General features: G+C 43.7%; 1 protein-coding gene across 1 annotated transcript in view; it reads right to left on the bottom strand.

Moving 5' to 3' along the window:
* Window positions 1–202: 202 nt before the first annotated feature.
* Window positions 203–20625, bottom strand: part of LOC122925743 (transient receptor potential cation channel subfamily M member 1-like) — a 48316-nt gene continuing 27893 nt past the window's right edge. Inside the window, exons 7-11 of the mRNA XM_044277093.1 lie at window positions 18093–18344; window positions 16147–16321; window positions 8962–8982; window positions 7420–7564; window positions 203–362 (exon numbers count right to left, since the gene is read on the bottom strand). Coding sequence (XP_044133028.1) covers window positions 329–362; window positions 7420–7564; window positions 8962–8982; window positions 16147–16321; window positions 18093–18344 — 627 coding nt within the window. The 3' untranslated portion in view covers window positions 203–328. The remainder of the gene's footprint in view (window positions 363–7419; window positions 7565–8961; window positions 8983–16146; window positions 16322–18092; window positions 18345–20625) is intronic.

Below are 20625 nucleotides of genomic sequence, written 5' to 3'. Positions count from 1 at the left end.
TGCCATAGTAACACTGAAAGCATTTTGAAGACGGATCCGTCTTCAAATGCTTTCAGTACACTTGCGTTTTTCCGGATCCGGCGTGTAATTCCGGCAAGTGGAGTACACGCCGGATCCGGACAACACAAGTGTGAAAGAGCCAGCAAGATACAGAAAGGATGGCGGTGTTCTCATTTGCACGGCCTTTTTAACTTACTCAGCCCTCTGTCACGCTCATCCAGTTCTCCTTCTTGTCCTTTTTTGCAGCGGCAACAAAGGCGCTTCAGAATGATGTAGAGGTGGCTAAAGATTATCATTGGAGGTGGTAAAACGGGTCGGTCATGGAATGTCATGATAAGCTGGTACCGCTGGAACTTCCACACCTGGTTTGAAATAGATTTTACTTCAAAAAATGTATTGCTGAAAAGTAAAAAAAAAAAATATCATTTATCCATAGCACTCCTTACAGCTGACATCATGTATAATATTATTAGAAAATAGCAATAACTGAAGAATTGGCATAAAATATGTCTAAGGCCTCATGCACACGACAGTTGTTTTTCACGGTCCGCAAAAACGGGGTCCGTAGGTCCGTGATCCGCGACCGTTTTTACGTCCGTGGGTCTTCCTTGATTTTTGGAGGATCCACGGACATGAAAAAAAAGTCGTTTTAGTGTCCGCCTGGCCGTGCGGAGCCAAACGGATCCGTCCTGAATTACAATGCAAGTCAATGAGGACGGATCCGTTTGACGTTGACACAATATGGTGCCATTTCAAACGGATTCGTCCCCATTGACTTTCAATGTAAAGTCTGGAGTTCTTTTATACCATCGGATTGGAGTTTTCTCCAATCCGATGGTATATTTTAACTTGAAGCGTCCCCATCACCATGGGAACGCCTCTATGTTAGAATATACTGTCGGATATGAGCTACATCGTGAAACTCAGATCCGACAGTATATTCTAACACAGAGGCGTTCCCATGGTGATGGGGACGCTTCAGGTTAGAATATACTGAAAAACTGTGTACATGACTGCCCCCTGCTGCAGACCCCCCCCCCCCTGTTTTTAACTCATTGGTGGCCAGTGTGGCCGCCCCCCCCCCCTGTAGTTAACTCATTGGTGGCCAGTGCGGCCGCCCCCCTCCCTCCCCTGTAGTTAACTCATTGGTGTCCAGTGGGCCCCCCCTCCCTCCCCTGTAGTTAACTCATTGGTGTCCAGTGGGCCCCCCGTCCCTCCCCTGTAGTTAACTCATTGGTGTCCAGTGGGCCCCCCCTCCCTCCCCTGTAGTTAACTCATTGGTGTCCAGTGGTAACTCATTGGTGTCCAGTGGGCCCCCCCTCCCTCCGCTGTAGATAACTCGTTGGTGGCCAGTGGGCCCTCTCCCCTCCCTCTTCTAATTAAATTCGCCCCCCCTATCATTGGTGGCAGTGGAGTACCAATCGGAGTCCCAGTGTTATCGCTGGGGCTCCGATTGGTAACCATGGCAACCGGGACGCTACTGCAGTCCCGGTTGCCATGGTTGCTTAGCAATTTGTAGAAGCTTCATAATTACCAGCGAGCTGCGATGTCTGTGACCGGCCGGGAGCTCCTCCTACTGGTAAGTGAAAGGTCTGTGCGGCGCATTGCCTATAGCACAGACCTGTCACTTACCAGTAGGAGGAGCTCCCGGCCGGTCACAGACATCGCAGCTCGCTGGTAAGTATGAAGCTTCTACAAATTGCTAAGTAACCATGGCAACCGGGACTGCAGTAGCGTCCATTTTGCCATGGTTACCGATCGGAGCCCCAGCGATTACACTGGGACTCCGATCGGTACTCTCCACTGCCACCAATGATAGGGGGGGCGATTTTAATTAGGAGGGGGAGGGAGGGGAGAGGGCCCACTGGCCACCAACGAGTTATCTAAAGCGGAGGGAGGGGGGGCCCACTGGACACCAATGAGTTAACTACAGGGGAGGGAGGGGGGCCCACTGGACACCAATGAGTTAACTACAGGGGAGGGAGGGGGGGCCCACTGGACACAAATGAGTTAACTACAGGGGAGCGAGGGGGGGGGCCCACGGGACACCAATGAGTTAACTACAGGGGAGGGAGGGGGGGCCCACTGGACACCAATGAGTTAACTACAGGGGAGGGAGGGGGGCGGCCGCACTGGCCACCAATGAGTTAAAAACAGGGGGGGGGGTCTGCCCCCTGCTGCCTGGCAGCACCTGCCAGGCAGCAGGGGCAGTCATGTACACAGTTTTTCAGTATATTCTAACCTGAAGCGTCCCCATCACCATGGAAACGCCTCTCTGTTAGAATATACTGTCGGATCTGAGTTTTCACAAAGTGAAAACTCACCTCTGAAAAAGCTTTTATGCAGACGGATCTTCGGATCCGTCTGTATGAAAGTAACCTACGGACACGGATCACGGACACGGATGCCAATCTTGTGTGCATCCGTGTTCTTTCACGGACCCATTGACTTGAATGGGTCCGTGAACCATTGTCCGTCAAAAAAATAGGACAGGTCCTATTTTTTTGACGGACAGGAAACACGGATCACGGTCTCGGCTGCAAAACGGTGCATTTTCTGATTTTTCCACGGACCCATTGAAAGTCAATGGGTCCGCGAAAAAAAACGGAAAACGGCACAACGGCCACGGATGCACACAACGGTCGTGTGCATGAGGCCTAAGTGTGCGTTTCGTGGACTAGAACCCATCGATCTACATGTACGTGGTTTGAAAAGGGCTAACTATTTGTTCATTAGCGCTGTACCTAATGAACCACCAATATCGAAAGCCAGGGGCGTAGCTAAAGGCTCATGGGCCCTGGTGCAAGAGTTCAGCTTGGACCCCCGTCCCTCAGTGCTTTGTGGCCAGGGGGCAGGAAAGCACAAACCTTTGTGCTGACCAAGGCAAAAATTGAAACGGCACCCCCCCCATGCCAAATTCTTGACCTAACCCCTTCAAGCCAGAGGTGTAACTGGACCAGCAGGCACTTTCTAGAATACCAGTGTCTTCTCATGCAGCACAAGGGTCTTTGGGCCCCCTCAGGCTCCTGGGCCCAGTAGCGACTGCTACCTCTGCACCCCCTATAGCTACGTACGCCCCTGTCAAAAGCCCATAACCCCTTAGAGCAGTAAAATAAACTAAATGCAAATGCTTGTCAAAGGCATTGTATTAACTTTCATAAAATGTATCCTGGTTATAGTAGATGGTAAGGAGTCAATGAACTTTAATACCCTAGGCCCCAAAGTCCGTCTCTGCTCTATAGCCATGATGTTTCTGGCAGGAGAAAGCCATTATGAGTTGAATATAGTGATCCGCACTCCACATTTCATTTAGTAAGTAACTGTCTTTACACCAAAGCAAACAGCAGATGGCGGAATGTGACACGAATACACAGTTTTCTGCCTCCTGAAATGGCTCCATTAGAATCATTAGGCTTAGCTGAGCTGTGCGCTGCTTTCTTAATAAGCTTACGCTACCATCTGCTTTCTCTTAAACAGTAACTGCCTGTTTTCTGTGGGTCACCAAGTAAATTCTAGGAAAAACTGTTACGTTTGACATTTGGTTTTGCTGTGAAATAGAGGGAATGAGTATCCTCCATCAGAAGGAATTATCTATTTTATAAATGTAAAAACAGTACAGTATTTTCAAGAAAAAACAAAATTCTTGTTTATTTTAAGTCAAGTGGCCTCTGCATCACTTCGGCGCATCCACCGCCGCTTCTAAATCTACGCCAGCTCCCTTGCTGGCGTAGATTTAGACCATTTTCTTCACCTAAAACAGGTATAGAAAATGATAAATGGCTTATTTAGACCTGGCGTGAGCGGGGGGAAAATAACTTTTGCGCCGCAATCTACGCCAGAAATATGCCTAAGGCTACTTTCACACTAGCGTTTTTTGCAGATCCATCATGGATCTGCAAAAACTCTTCCATTACAATAATACAACCGCATGCATCCGTCATGAACGGATCCGGTTGTATTATGTCTTATATAGCCAAGACGGATGAACACCATTGAAAGTCAATGGGGGACGGATCAGTTTTCTATTGTGTCAGAGAAAACGGATCTGTCCCCATTGACTTACATTATGTGTCAGGACAGATCCGCCTTGATCCGCACCACATTGCGGACAGAAAAACGCTGCTTGCAGCGTTATTCTGTCTGCAATGTGCACACAACCAAATGGAATGGAATGAATTTTTGTGCATTCCGTTTTGTTCCCATTGACAATGAATGGGGACAGTGGCGTAGCTAGAAATGACTGGGCCCCACAGCATATTTCTAAATGGGGTCCCCCTCAGTAATTTTTTCGTAACCACTTCCTTTCATGCGGCCCCCATTCCTGTTGCTAGTAAAGATCGCTCTCTCAGACCAGGCCCGGCAGCTGTTCCATCCGTTTTATACGCTGTCTATACTGTCACTGTATAGAATTTAATTGTGTAATACTGTTGATGGGGGCCTGACAAACTCTTTTAGTCCTCTTCCTCCTGGATGGGCCCCTTCGGGGTCAGGGCCCCAAAGCAGCTGCTTCCCCTATAGTTACGCCCCTGAATGGGGACAAAACTGAAGCGTTTTCTTCCGATGTTGAGATCCTATGACGGATCTCAATAGCGGAATTGAAAACTCAGATGTGAAAGTAGCCTAATATAGACACATTTCTGTTAGTAAATATCCCCCTACTCTCTATTATATTTGGGCTAGCATGCACAAATTCCCAACCAGATTCTCTTTAAACTAAAGCGACAACAAACATAGAACAGAAAGTTTAATTACTATTCACATATTACCTATTCCTGACAGTCAGCACCTGACACAGTGGCGTAGGGATCGCCATAGAAACCATAGCAGTGGCTATGGGGCCGCCTTCTGTTGATTATTATTTATTTATTTTTTTCACACAGGCCTGAGCCCAGTGGCGTAACTACCGGCGCCCCGGCAGCGTGTGTGACAGTTTATTTTCAAGTTAGTTAAATATGATCGATTCTTGTCTCAGTTCAGGGCCCCTTCACAACGGCGGCTGACCAGGCCCCCTCGCTAATGTGATCTAATCTTACTGTCTCCTGATGTGTCTGGGATTTGAACCCACAACCTCCAATGTATCAGTGGCAAAGCATTTACCCACACAGCCATAAAGGCTGCATTGCAACTGATTGAAAAAATATGAGACTTCTACTGTTATAGCTGGCTAAGTGTACATCTTAACAAATGACAGCTGCCCCCAACACACCCAGCACTGTTATAGCTCTATATGACAGCTGTCCCAGCACACTCAGCTCTGCTATATCTCTATATATGACAGCTGCCCCAGCAAACCCAGCTCTACTACATCTATACACATGACATCTGCCCAAACACAGCCAGCTCTGCTACATCTATACACATGACAGATGCCCCAGCACACTCAGCTCTGCTATATCTCTATATATCTATCTACTGTATAGCAATACTTAAAGATATATAGATGTAGCAGAGCTGGGTGTGCTGGGGCAGCTATCATATATGGAGATATAGCAGTGCTGAGTGTGCTGGGACAGCTGTCATATAGAGCTATAGCAGTGCTGGGTGTGTTTGGGCAGCTGTCATGTGCATAGATGTAGCAGAGCTGGGTTTGCTGGGGCAGCTGTCATATATAGAGATATAGCAGTGCTGAGTGTGCTTGGACAGCTGTCATATAGAGCTATAGCAGTGCTGGTTGTGTTTGGGCAGCTGTCATGTGTATAGATGTGGCAGAGCTGGGTTTGCTGTGGCAGCTGTCATATATAGAGATATAGCAGAGCTGAGTGTGCTGGGACAGCTGTCATATAGAGATATAGCATAGCTGGGTGTGTTTGGGCAGCTGTCATGTGCATAGATGTAGCAGTGCTGGATTTGCTGGGGCAGCTGTCATATATAGAGATATAGCAGAGCTGAGTGTGCTGGGACAGCTGTCATATAGAGATATAGTAGTGCTGGGTGTTTTAGGGCAGCTGTCAAATGTATAGCTGTACAGTTAGCCAGCTATAACAGTAGAAGTCTCATATTTTTTCAGTCAGCAGCAAGGCAGCTCTTATAGTCTTGTGGTTAGGTGCTCTGCCTCTGATACAGAAGGTCGTGGGTTCGAATCCCAGCAGAAACTTTTCTGAAATACACTGACTCCATATATGGACATACAGGAAGAGGCTGCATCGCATCGCTGACCTGGTGACAAGTATAAGTGTTTATTTTTTTTTTTAATACCCGACTGTTACTGCCATGGGGGGAGCGGGAGGCACTTGATACTGGCACATGGGGGGGGGGGGGGGAGGGGTTGGCACCTGATACTGGCACATGGGGGGGGAGAGAGGCTCTTGATACTGGCACGTGGGAGGTGGGTTTGGCATTTGATACTGGCACATGGGTGGGTTTGGCACTATGATACTGGCACATGGGGGGGAGAGGCACTTGATACTGGCACTTTTTTGGGGGGGAGATGGCACTATGATACTGGGACATGGGGGGGAGAGAGAGGCACTTGATACTGGCATGTGGGGGGGGGGTTGGCACTTGATACTGGGACATGGGTGGGTTTGGCACTATGATACTGGCACATGGGCGGGAGAGGCACTTGATACTGGCATGTGGGGGGGTTGGCACTTGATACTGGCACATGGGTGGGTTTGGCACTATGATACTGGCACATGGGGGGGAGGAGAGAGGCACTTGATACTGGCACATGATGGGGGGGCATCTATGGGGACACTTACTGGCACATTATTGGGGGGCATTATGGGGGACACTAGGCCGGCAGCCTATCAGAGGCCGGACACTGAGGGGCATCTACTGGGGCACTATTTATGGGGCATTTTATACTGGTACATTATGGGGGGCACTAGCAGGAAGGGGGGAGAGGAGCACTATGGGGGAATTTACTGGGGGCACTATATAGGGGTATTTTATACTGGGACATTATGGGGCACTATGGGGACATTAGCTCAACTGGGGGCATTACAAAGCACTGTCACATATAAGGAGAATTATTTCTACTAGGGGGGGGGGGCATTATGGTGGGCTTTATTACTCCCCCATGGTATGACCCCCTAGTAGCAGCACCAGCCTCTCCCTGCTCTGCTATTCCTCTGCCCCTTCTCCAAATCCTTTTTATGAAATCTTTCTCATTAGGATAAAGCACAACATCAGCTCTGCCGAGCCCCCGGCCAAGTGTTGAAGTGGCGTCCGAGATCCCCAAGGGCCAAGCCAAGTAACTGTAAGTTTTCATATGAAATATGTTTATGTTATACACATATAGCCTACACTGTGCCACCCAATATACAGTATACCTCTACACTGTGCCAAAGGAGTGGGGTTTACACAGGAGGAGGGAGGTGCGAAGCGCGCTGGAGGGGCCCTTACAAATATTTGCTGTGGGGCGCAGTCATTTCTAGTTATGCCCCTGACCTGACAATGTCGTAATTGATAACTTACTTGAATACTGCTATTAACAAGTTTACTAAGAGGATGTTTGCCACCAATAAATAACAGGCCATGATCGCTGGGGTGAGCCAAGCACCAGGAATGCATGGAGGAAGACGTTTCCCATCATCATCATACAGGTTTTCCCCACACGGAGCTGCAATATAAAGTAATAACAGTTACAATTTTGTCAGGTGGTTTTGTTAATAAAACTACGTATAAGTCACATAAGAAACTACAGCCTTTAGTGTGGCAGTAAAAATAGACTACATCTCCACATTAAAGGGGTTGTTCAAGATAAATAACGCTGGGCCAATGACTGGATGCTGCAGTCATGTGTGTCAATGAGATCTCATCGGTACAGAACAATAATCATAGACCTGAAGTAGCAGAACTGGAGAGATGAGGGATTTAACAGGTAATGTTTTTTTTTTATTATTATTTTATGCAATTTCTTCCCTTGGTTTGTTTTTTGTTGTCACTTTATTAAGTGATGGCCTATCCTCAGAGTAGGAGATCAGTAGCTGATTGGTGGCAGTCCGACACCCCACACCCACGACAGTCAGTTGTTTGGGTGTAGCTCTGTGGTTTGAAGTTTGTGCTGGAACTACACAGCTCCACCAACCTTGTAGTGGACACAGTATAGTGTAGGTGCAGAACTACAATAACCATCTCCATCCACTACACAATGGACAGAGCTGTGTAGTTCGTATGCTGACTTCTGGAGCTACTGCCAAACATCTAGTGGTCGAACCCCGCTGATCACATATTGATGACCTATCCTGAGGATATGCTATCAGTATAAAGGTAAACCAGCAAACCTCTTAAAGGATTTGTGCAGATAGCATTTTTCATGTGGCGCTAGTTTCATATTTCATGCTGCATAGAATTTGTTTAAAATCTGCCTTCCATTGATTTGAAATCGCTGAAAAAAAATAGCATCTCCATTTTTTGACAGTTTCCACATGTATTCCACTGAATAGGGATAATCCTCTTTTTTAAAGGGGTTGTCCCGTGAATAATATTCTACAGTTTTCAAACCATCACCTGGATCTAGATACTTTTTTAATTGCATGTAATTTAGCATAGCCATTGAATTATTCAATAAAATGTATCTGTATAGCGCCACCTCCTGTTTGTTTGTTTTCTATTTGTTTGTCCAGCTCACTGAGCAGGCTGCACACGCTCCGTTTCATCCTTCAACTGCCTCAGGAGCTGTGATAGGGAGACAGCTGCAACAGAATGGACACGCCCCCTGAGCTGCAGCAGAAAGGACACTCCCTTTGAGCTGTCAGCTTGATATAAATCTAGCAGAGCAAGAATGTGGAGATCTCTGGATCCATATGAGGTACAGGGCTGGTTCTAGCTTTGTTAGAAAGGTAGTGTCACGTACTGTAACATCAGTCATGGGATAACTTCTTTAGATGTAAATCCACAGCACAAATCTGAAGGTCAGCCTCAAATTTTTGCCTAATATTTCATAGAGGAATTTTCTGATGGAAAAATACGCTCTGAGCAAGTCACAAAAACCTGGAATAAAAACCGAGTACTTACGATTTATCTCCATTGCGTATACTGTTCAGAAAAAAAAAAAGATAAAATGCATAAGAACAGGGAAAATAATAAACTCATTGTATAAAACACACAGTAAAAAACAAGAACAAAACATTCAATAAATAACCCATTTTTGTGATCTGTACTAGTGTTGAGCGAAGCGAGCTTCTGATGCTTCATCTGAAGTAGTTTCGTTCAAAACTTTGGAATAATACTTCACACATATCCGTCTCCATACACTATTAGAATGAATGGGCTGCGATGAGCTGAAGTTAGTTATTTGTGAAGTCGCGCAGGACTTCATTGAATAACTTCAGTAGTTGATTTTTAAATTGGAAAACCACTTTAAAACTTAAAACCAAACTTGGCTTCACTTCCGACTAGTACCTCGGTTTTCCACTTTAAAAATTAACTACAAAATTTATTCAACAAAGTCACGCGCAACGTTGTGAATAACTTACTTCTGCTCATCGGAGCCCATACATTCTAATACTGTATGGAGACAGATCTCCGTACAGTATTATTCTGAAGTTTTGACCGAAGTGACTTCGGATGAAGCATCCAAAGCTCGCTTCGCTCAACATTAATCTGTTCCAATCACCGATATACTATGGAGGAATTAATTAAGTGTAGTGTTTCTTATGCCAGTCTAAATAAAAATATACAGCTCATCTTGGGGAGTTGGCGTAGATTTCTGGTGGAATTTACAACAGTTTATTGGTACAGGTATTGTTACGTTTGTTGAGCTATGTAGGTCCTGCTTCTTCTTACTCACTTTTTAGAAAAAGCCTCACACACATAAGTGGAAATGTAGCACATTTTTGCTCAAAATGGGACTTGCACAAAAATTTGCAACTATTCAACGTCAGAAAACTGAATTTTAAAGAGTTAAAGAGTTTCACATCAAAATGCTCATACATCTCATTTTGGAGCGGAATGGCACATATTTAATTTCTGGTGTACAGACTGCCTGTAATGATCCCCAATTATTGAGGATTATAGAGGAGCATTCCTTTTAATAGTTGTGGCGTATATGACATCAGCATAACTCAAATTAAAGATGGTGTATTAAAGGGATCCTGTCACCTCCCAAAACCATCCTAAGCCGCCAGCAGTACCTGTGTGTAGCCAGCAGGATGTTTCTGATAATGCCTTTCTTCCTGAAAGCAGATGCAGCCAAAGTACTGAAAATTTTGTTTTATCCCCTGCCCGACGCTCCACACATACTTGAAGTCAAGGAGGCAGCGGCCTCCTTGCTTTAAGTAACGGTAACCATGCCCCCATCCCTGCGCTGTGACTGACAGCCTAACTGACGGCTTTCAGTCACAGCAAAGGGGCAGGGAAGGGGGCGTGGTTACCGTGACTTCAAGCAAGGAGGCTGCTGTCTCCTTGACTTCAAACATGTGTGGAGAAGCACGCCGGGCAGGGGATAAAACAACGTTTTGAGTACTTTTGCTGCATCTTCCTTCAGGAAGAAAGGCATCATCAGAAACACACTGCTGGCTACACACAGGTACTGCTGGCGGCTTAGGATGGTTTTGGGAGGTGACAGGTTCCCTTTAAACAAAGGCTCCTACATTATAGGAAATGAAAGACATTCATAAAAATATCCAATATTTTATTAATAATTGATAGAATACGTAACATCTAAAAGGTGTGGAGAGAATCAGCACTACACAAATTAAAGCACAGGCCGACAGTAATCATATATGTTCACCCGAAATATCATGTGTAAAGTGCATAGTGCCAGGCATAAAACAATACAAAAATAGCTAAATATTTACCCTGCCAAATAGATAAAAAATATATACAGTGAGGAACATAAGTATTCGACCACCCTGCGAATTTGCAAGTTCTCCCACTTAGAAATCATGGAAGGGTCTGAAATTTACATTGTAGGTACATTCCCACTCCGAGAGATAGAATTAAAAATAATTCAGGAAATCACATTGTATGATTTTTCAAGAATGTATTTATCTTGCACTGCTGAACATAAGTATTTGAACACCTGAGAAAATCTGTGTTAATATTTGGTACAGAAGCCTTTGTTTGCAATTACAGAAGTCAAATGTTTCCTGTAGTTCTTGACCAGGTTTGCACACACTGCAACAGGGATTTTGGCCCACTCCTCCACACAGATCTCCTCTAGATCTGTCAAGTTTCGGGGCTGTTGCTAAGCAACACAGAGTTTCAGCTCCCTCCAAAGATGTTCTATTGGATTTAGGTCTGGAGACTGGCGCGGCCACTCCAGAACCTTCATATGCTTCTTACAGAACCACTCCTCCATGTTGGAAGACCCAGCCATGACCCATCTTCAATGCTCTGACTGAGGGAAGGAGGTTGTTGCTCAAAATCTCATAATAAATGGCCCCATTCATCCTCTCCCTAATACAGTACAGTCATCCTGTCCCCTTCGCAGAAAAGCACCCCAAAGCATGATGTTACCACCCCCATGCTTCACAGTAGGGATGGTGTTCTTGGGATGCAACTCACCCTTCTTTTTCCTCCAAACACGTGTGAAGTTTAGACCAAAAAGTTCTACTTTGGTCTCATCTGACCGCATGACTTTCTCCCATGCCTCCTCTGGATCATCCAGATGGTCATTGGCAAACTTCAGATGAGCCTGGACATGTGATGACTTGAGCAGGGGAACCTTCCGTACAATGCATGATTTGAAACCATCATGGCGTAGTGTTCTACCGACAGTGACCTTTGAAACTGTGGTCTCAGCTCTCTTCATGTCATTGACCAGCTCCTCCCTTGTAGGTCTGGGCTGATTACTCACCTTTCTTATTATCAGCGATACCCCACGAGGTGAGATCTTGCATGGAGCCCCAGTCCGAGGGAGACTGACAGTCGTCTTTAGCCTCTTCCATTTTCTAACAATTGCTCCAACAGTTGATCTATTTTTTACCAAGCTTGGAAATTGCCCTGTAGCCCTTTTCCAGACTTGTGGAGGTCTACAATTGTGTCTCTGGTGTCTTTTGACAGCTCTTTGGTCTTGCCCATGGTAGTAGTTGGCGTCTGACTGACTGTGGGGTGGACAGGGGTCTTTAAAGAGCTCAGACAGGTGCTACTAAGTTAGAATAATGAGTGGAGTAGGGATGGACTTTTTAAAGGCACAGTAACAGCTCTTTGAGAGACAGAATTCTTGCTGTTTCTCAGGTGTTCAAATACTTATGTTCAGCAGTGCAAGACAAATAAATTCTTTCAAAATCATACAATGTGATTTCCAGATTTTTTTTTTTCAATTCTGTCTCTCAGAGTGGGAATGCACCTACAATGTGAATTTCAGACCCCTTCATGATTTTGAAGTGGGAGAACTTGCAAAATCGCTGGGTGTTCAAATACTTCTGTTCCTCACTGTACATAATCAAATATAATGGCCAGTATACAGATCAACATTTGGTGAAAAATTTAATCAATTCCCCTCTTGTCTTGATGAGGCATTGTATAGTTACAAAGGTTGCAGTTCTCTATACAAATCCACTAATCTACACACGGGGGAGTTTATGAATCCTTGTATACTGGTGATCTACATTTTCACACATGCCATTTTTGAGCAAAATTTTTTGACCTTTTGTGATTTGATGTCACACTATCACCACTTTTGACAAGTGGTGGGAAATGAGTGTGGGTAGCTAGGGCAGTAGATGACCAAAAGGTCGCTATCTTAATCCAGAAAGGAGGTGGTGAAAAACTGGAGTTATATGCAATGTTTGATAAATTTGGTGCATGTTAAAACATTGTAAAAAACTGACTTCAAAAATTCCCCTTATGATTAATTTTCCTCACAGTATTTCCTACAATCAGTCTCCATTCTGGCATTCTCATATGCAATGGCAACTAGTATTGACTTTTTAAAATTATGTTACTATTGGGTCTTTCTATTTTAGTGCACGTTGAAGAAACCAGATTATCACAAAATGATATCATTCCAAAGTTTAACATGAAATAAGAATTTTACATTTTTTTACATATAAAAGAAATCTGTCAGTTTCAATTTTTCATACCAGTCATAGAAGCACAAATTATAGGTTGACAGTATATACCACTCTACCAGTGATGGCCAGTTCGCAGTGTTCGCCCACGAACATATGCGGGCTGCCATCTTTTTTCACAAGTCCGGCGAGGCACAGGTAAGCCCTTACCTGTGCCTGTGCGCGAGCCGGTCTGAAAACAAGTGCGGTCAGCGGGAGCAGGCCGGGGGCCTTCATTGGGCTGTTCTCAGAACTGCCTGCTCCTGGTGACCACATTTGTTTTCAGACCGCTCGCGGGACAGGCACAGGTAAGGGCTTACCTGTGCCTCGCCGGACTTGTGAAAAAAGATGGCAGCCCGCGGGCGAACAATGCGAACTGGCCATCACTGCACTCTACCACTCAGATAAGGTCCTGTATGCAGCTTCCTTGTGACTCTCTGGTTTCTGGGAGGGGGACAATTCTCTATTTCGTTCTCTCAGTTATAGAAGTCTATGGACATCAATAAAGGTTGGACACTTTTTTTAAGGGTGGGGGTTACAAACCCTCCCTCCTGAACAGACCTATAAATGGAACCTGTTCCCCAGCTCCTTCGTCCCCAGCTTTGGCTGCCTCGCTCGGGTAACCTGCACTCAAAATCCACTTTGACACCTCTGCAATCAATCTCTGGCCCTCTTTCATCATGCGACTGGCTGCAGCAGTTTTAAAGTGAAGACTCAAGCGAGACAGCAAAGGCTGAGGAACATAGGAGCTGGGGCGCAGTACCAGGGAACAAGTGAGCTTTCATTTGCAGGTCTACCCAGTAGGGGGGTTTCCAAAACCTTTTAATTCGCACTAATTTAAAATGTAAAACGGAGTATAATTTGTTGCAATTCTTGTTGTCATAGTCATTCAAGCATTTTGTAATAATAATAATAACGTTTTAAAAGAGATAAGCTTGAAAGAGTTCTCCATGAATATGGATGCTATATATAACCTTAAAGAGGACATGTCACCTCTCCTGACATATCTGTTTTAGTAAAGACTCGCATTCCCTATGAAATAACAATTCTGGAACATCCACCATAGTCACCAAAACAGAAATGGCAGGAGAGGTGAAATGTCCTCTTTAAACCCATTGGAATTTAGGGGAAACACCCTCTTCTCACATTGCTGGGAACCTCCTCATCAGTAGTTATCAGGAGGATACTACAAAGTAAATTTCCCCTTCTAGAACATTATTGGGTTTTTACTGAAGTCGACTTTTGTTGGTTATTTTAATCCCTGCAGTTCCCCAGATCAGAAGCATATATAAAGGTGAGAAAGCCCCATAATAAAAATTAAAAAGGATCCCCAATTCTGATGCTGGTTAACACTACTACACCTATAAACACTGGGGACAGGACAATGCTTGTTTGTCCCCATCTCCTTTCCATGGTCCTTTGGCTAATTAACTGTAACCTTGTTTATAAGACCTATGGAAAGGGGATTCTTGCGTAGGTGCACACCTCCTATTAAAATAAGGAATGCAGTCTAGTTCTAGGTACCCCATATCAGCCACATGGCGTGCCTTTATAGTATATATATGCCCTTGATCCAGATCCTAGCATTGTGCTAGATGCTTCATCCCTTGGGGAGTAAAGAGTTTGTAAAATGCAGGAAGCTATTCTTCTCTATATGACAGTTTTAATGGAGAAGATATTGTATACGTTATTCATCTTTAGTTACTAAAGGAGTTTTCCAGGCTTTTAATATTGATGTGTGTGCTATCCCAGGGTGGCGCTTTTTCTCTGCTCCCATTCACTTTTTTAATGGCACTATATTTACCAGTTTCTTTACCTATACATATTTTTTTATTATGTCATAATAAAGCATATTTTAACTTTTGGTACTATGAGCTCCGGTTTCCTGTTCTTTCACTTTTAATATTGATGACCTATCCTCGGGATAGGTCATCAATATCACATTGGCATAAGTCCGACACCCGACACCCCCACCGATCAGCTGTATGAAGAGAAGGCACGCGCCTTCTCCTGTCTCTCTTCCTGCTCGCTGCTGCTATGTCTATGGCAGGAGATGGTACGCGCACGGTGTGTGTCTTCTTTTCATACAGCTGATCGGCGGGGGTGCCAGGTGTAAGACCCCCACCCATCTGATATTGATGACCTATCCTGAGGAGAGGTCATCAATATTATAAGCCTGAAAAATCCTTTTAAATAGACTGGCCACTCTATACATAACCTTGACTAATGTATGGCAAAAGAGGTTGCATCCAACTTACTAATATACTGTCATTAAGAGTTCTGAACTGTTTATTCACACTACAGGCACGTCTTCTGGTTAAAGTGTTTTTGGGATGTTTAATATTGATGACTTCAGGATTAGTCATCAATAACAGATCAGGAGGGCTCTGACCCCCAGTGATCAGCTGTTTGAGGGAGTGCAACGGCCTCCTCGTAGCTTACCAATCACATACCCGTACATTGTATAGTGGCTGTGCTTGGTATCCCTACCCAAATCCATTCACTTGCTTGGGACTGAGCTGCACATACACCTTGTGACAAATGAACGTGATATCATTTGTCTAGGAAGAGGCGTTGTGCTCACCAGAGGGCCGCTGTCGCTTCAAACAGCTAATTGGTGATGGGGTGCCTAGAGTCGGACCCCCGCCAATCTGATATTGGGGACCAGTCTTGAGAATAGGCCATCAATAGCAAAATCTCAGACAACCCCTTTTACCAAGTCTTCTTCTCTGATAGCACTGCCACTGGACAGTCATGTGAAAAAAGACCTGACTATAACCAGGGGACAGCATGAATAAGCAGTGCTATTTAAAGTATATTAGTAAATTGGATTTATGTATCTAGACTGTCAACCCCCTTTAATTAAGTGTGTGTAAAATGTATAAATCTTGCTGTTGGCTATAACTATGACCAGTCCTTTGAAGAATTCCAGGCTATAACAAGCACAGATTAACAATAAAAGTGGGTTGGGAGGTTTTTATACAGGCTGATGGAAAATACACGGGGGATGAAAGGTTGTTACTTAAAGGGCCCTTAGGCAGACATGTATTATACTATTTGTTTTAGCTGGAGGTGGAGAAGCCTAGGCATACCATATACACATAGAATTTTTAAACTCCAAATTAAAGGAGATGATCTGTTAATTTGGATGGATCATCTCCCTGGGAAACAGCAAGCAGAGTCTTACTATGAACTCTAGTCTTACGGTCAATCTGGTCTGCAAACACCTCTCCGTAGATCATCCAGTATGGCATGTAAAAGATGTTGCGGGCTAGCCTCCATGATGGCTCCTCGTCCGGGTGTAAAATAGCCTGTCTTGCCACACCAAAACTCATCAGCACAACCAGCATGATGATCACAAAATACAGCATGTCAATCATCTATAAAATAGGACATTTAAAAAAATACATAACTAAGCGAGAGAAATAATAAATCACTGCTTCATTTTTTGTTCTGGTCTATCCATAAAAATCACAAAATAAGAGTCATTTCAGTTATGCCCTAAAAGATGATCTCAAAGTAAATAGAAATCTGTTGTCCTCCATTTTCAACATCTCTGCTTGCTGACAGTGAATCAAAACCCTCTTGTTTCAGACAGATACAAGGTTCATTGCAGGAGCATGCTCTGATATACTTAAGGGGTGATGCCATTATTGCTGTAATACATGACAAGCCCTTTCTAACAATGCTAGAACCAGCCCTGTACCTCACATGGATCCAGAGAGCTCCTCATTCATTGCTCCAATTGCTCTGCTAGATCTATTTCATAAACAGAAGTCAGATCAGCTCACCTCCATAAATGGTGCGATGCATAAACACAGGGCTGGGTCTAGGTATAAACGAAGTCTGTCCAACCCTCGCCAGGGAATCCATAAAAATGTCTCAGGACATAGCAAAATTAAAAACACCATGCCGACGCATTTTAGGCAGAAGCCCCCTTAGTCATGGCATAAAATATAAAAGAAATGGTAAGTTTATATACAAGTGAAAACAAGGCATGATTTGAAAAAGTGGTTGTACTTTCCTTCTGTTTCAGTCCTATGCACTTTGTATGCTTTATACATGCACAATCCGCTTTTTTAGATCAGGTTTTCCATTAGGGTGCATTCACACGTCCGCAAAATGGGTCCGCATCTGTTCCGCAATTTTGCGGAACAGGTGCGGACCGTTCATTTTCAATGGGGACGGAATGTGCTGTCTGCATCCACATTTGTGGATCCGCACTTGCGTTTTCTATGAAAGTGCCGGCGATGTGCTGTCTGCAAAACACATACGGACATGTGAATGGACCCGAATGCTGTTTTCCCTACATGCCTGGTTTTCTCTTGTATATAACTTACCATTTCTTTTAGATTTTATGCCATGTCTAAGGTCTCTTCTGCCTGAAACATGTCAGCACAATGTTTTCAATCTTCCTATGTCCTGAGATATAATAAAGACATTTTCATGGATTCCATGGTGAGTGCTTAACAAACCTATAGATTTATTTCAGGGTGGCAACTCAAGGGGCATGTCTTTTCTCAGGGGACGTGTCCTTTCTGCTGTAGCCAGTTGCGTAGCTAGAAATGACTGGGCCCCACAGCCAATTTTTTTAATGTGGCCCCCTCCCCCAGTAAATTTTTTGCAACCCCTTCCTTTCACGCGGCCCCCATTCATGTTGCTAGTAAAGATCGCTCTGTCAGACCAGGCCCGGCAGCTGTTCCATCAGTTTTCTACCCAGTCTATACTGTCACTGTATATAATTTCATTGTGTAATACTGTTGGAGGGCCCTAACAAAATCTTTTAGTCCTCCTCCTCCTGGATGGGCCCCTTCTGGGTCAGGGCCCTAAAGCAGCCGCTTCCCCTGCTCCCCCTATAGTTACGCCCCTGGCTGTAGCTCTTTCTCTGTAATTGCTACAGCTTGTAACAGAAGATATGGCTGCTGACAGATGAAGATTTAAACTGAGCATGTGTGAGACCACCTGAGTGAGGTGGACAGCGAAATAGACTATTTTTGTGGCACAGCCTATTTAATTAGCTTTTGCACATATGGGAAGAAGACCTGAATAGGATGTGACTCTCAATTTAACCAAACTCTAATTTATTAATTATAGGTGTTTATTATTTCATATTAATCATTAGCATTTAAAAAAAAATCTGAGTTGACTCACCATTTTTCCAATCATCATAACATAAGGTCCGAGGTATTTGTTGACTCCAAATATATCCAAAACTCGAATATACCAAAAGATAATATCCACGCAGTATATGACTCTTCCATATCCCATGTATGGCTGATTTTGCAGTCTAAGAATTGCTCCGATTATAAACACAGAAATGGCCACGAGATCAGTGATATTCCAATATTCTTGTAACCAGACCTTTATTTTCTGGCTCAGCTTGCCTGGTTCAGACATTAGAATCTGCAGAAAAATGTGGATTCACAAAAATATGACGGAAAACAGAGACTGAATAGGAGTTTTGTTATGAACATGAGAAATTCAGTTTTAAATGGGACGTGCTGTTTAGTACAACACTTGTTAGTGCCTAGTACTTTGAATCCACATTTCACTCTGCAAGGATGTTTCTAGAGATGGCAGTTGCATGGAAATCATGCTGCTGCAGGAGCAGGAAGCCCATTGTGAGGGGACAGCCGGGCTCCCCATAGAGAAGGCAGAGACGTTTTTATCATTCCTGCCTTACCCGTCGCTTAGCGATCGACCAAATGATCTCTACGTCTTAGCACACCTATATCAGCTCTTCAGTGCTGGTCAGGAGATTGTGTACCTTCTGTAACTGGAGCTAATATGTCAGCTCTAGTTAAAGGAAAAATGAAAAACTAATGAAATGTCATGTTAAGTGCCTTCCAAAGAACACCCAGGGATGAAAAATAAAGACAAAACATAAAAAAAAATATTGCTACCCACGCTACAACTTCTAGCCCCACTATGGCAGCCAAGGCCCTCAGAAGGATCCAAGGATTGCCACAGCAATGTTCCTATGGAGCCCTGCCTGTGGTAATTCATTGCAGTGTATGGGAGAAGTGATCAGATGATCACATATTAAAGTCCCCAAGGTGTACTTAAAAAAAAAGTTAAAAAAAAAAAGTTAAAATCTAAAAATTCAAACCACCCTATTTGCCCATATTAAAAATAAATAAACAATAAAAAATATAAAGATCATAGGCATGGTAAACATATTTCTTTCATACAGTAAACGCGGTAATGAAAAACAGCCAAACTGGCTCCTTTGCAGGAGGTTTTTTTATTCACTTCCCCCCAAAAATTAAGTAAAGAAAAAAATATTTTTCCAGTTTTTTTTTTTTTTTTTTAAAGGGGTTGTACAGCCGTTATATATAGAGAACCTATATTAATATCTGATTAGTGGGGGTTCGACTTCAGGAACCCTCCCCCATCAGCTGTTTGAAGAGAAGGCGGTGCTCATGCGAGCGCTATTTCCTCATCAGGATTACACTGCGCATTGTCTTGGAAGTCTCGGTGGTGCATTGTAATTACAAGCGCTTGCTTCATTCACTTGAATGAAACGAGTACTTGTAATTACACTGCGCCACCACTGCAAACGAGAGGACATGCAGGATACGACAGGACATGCAGGACACTAGCGCCACCTCCTCTTCAAACAGCTGATTGACAAAGGTGCTGGGATTCAGACCCCATCTGTCTGATATTGATGACCTATCTTTGAGATAGGTCCTTAATATGTACTGGCTGCCACTTTTAAGGGGTTGTCTCACTTCAGCAAATAGCATGTATTATGTAGAGGAAGTTAATACAAGCCACTTCCTAATGTATTGTTATTATCCATAGTGCTTCCTTTGCTGGCTGGATTTATTTTGCCATCACATTATACACTGCTCTTTTCTATGGTTACGACTACCCTGCAGTCCAGAAGTGGTGGTCGTGCTTACACACTATAGGAAAAAGCGCCACCATATGAGCACTCCCATGGTCCCGGCCACCAGACAGGCAGGCGCCTTTTCCTATAGTGTGTAAGCACGGCTACCGCTGATGGATTTGAATCCAGCCAGCAAAAGAAGCAATCTGGATAATAACAATACATTAGTAAGTGGCTTGCATTAACTTTCTCTGCATGATAAATGCCACTTGCTGAACCTATATAAATGTGGTATTGCTGTAGTCATACTGACCCAGAGAATAAAGGTAACAGGTCAGTTATACATCACAGTGAACATCGTATAAACGAAATCCATAAAACTGTGGTAGAATTGTGTTTTTTACCAATTCAACCCTATTTGGAATTGTTCCAGATTCCAGCTATACTTTATGGAATATTAAATGATGCCATTGGAAAGCACACCATATGGCTTAAGTGAATGAAAAAATAATAAAATGGGAAGGGAAGGGTTTCATATGTATGGGACTGTGTCTGTATGAACAATGAGATAATATGACACTTGGTCCCATTGGCCTGTTCCCCACCAATGAAACAATGATGGCCTAGCCTAAGTTATTATATTCTCAAAAACCCAGTAAAACAGTATAGACTAACTGAGAGATCAAGTATTATCTGCTATTAGGGAGGGAAAAAAAAAAAAAAAAAATAATAGTTTTAAATTTAATTTTTGATTTTCAATTTCATTTCTGTCAAAATAATGAATATATTATTGTTGTGTCATGAATAGCAAGGAAAGAAAAAAATGACAAATGTGAACATCATCATAGG

This window comes from Bufo gargarizans, chromosome 2, assembly GCF_014858855.1.
Source record: "Bufo gargarizans isolate SCDJY-AF-19 chromosome 2, ASM1485885v1, whole genome shotgun sequence".
Classification (NCBI taxonomy): Eukaryota; Metazoa; Chordata; class Amphibia; order Anura; family Bufonidae; genus Bufo; species Bufo gargarizans.
This window is presented reverse-complemented; position numbering and strand designations above follow the sequence as displayed.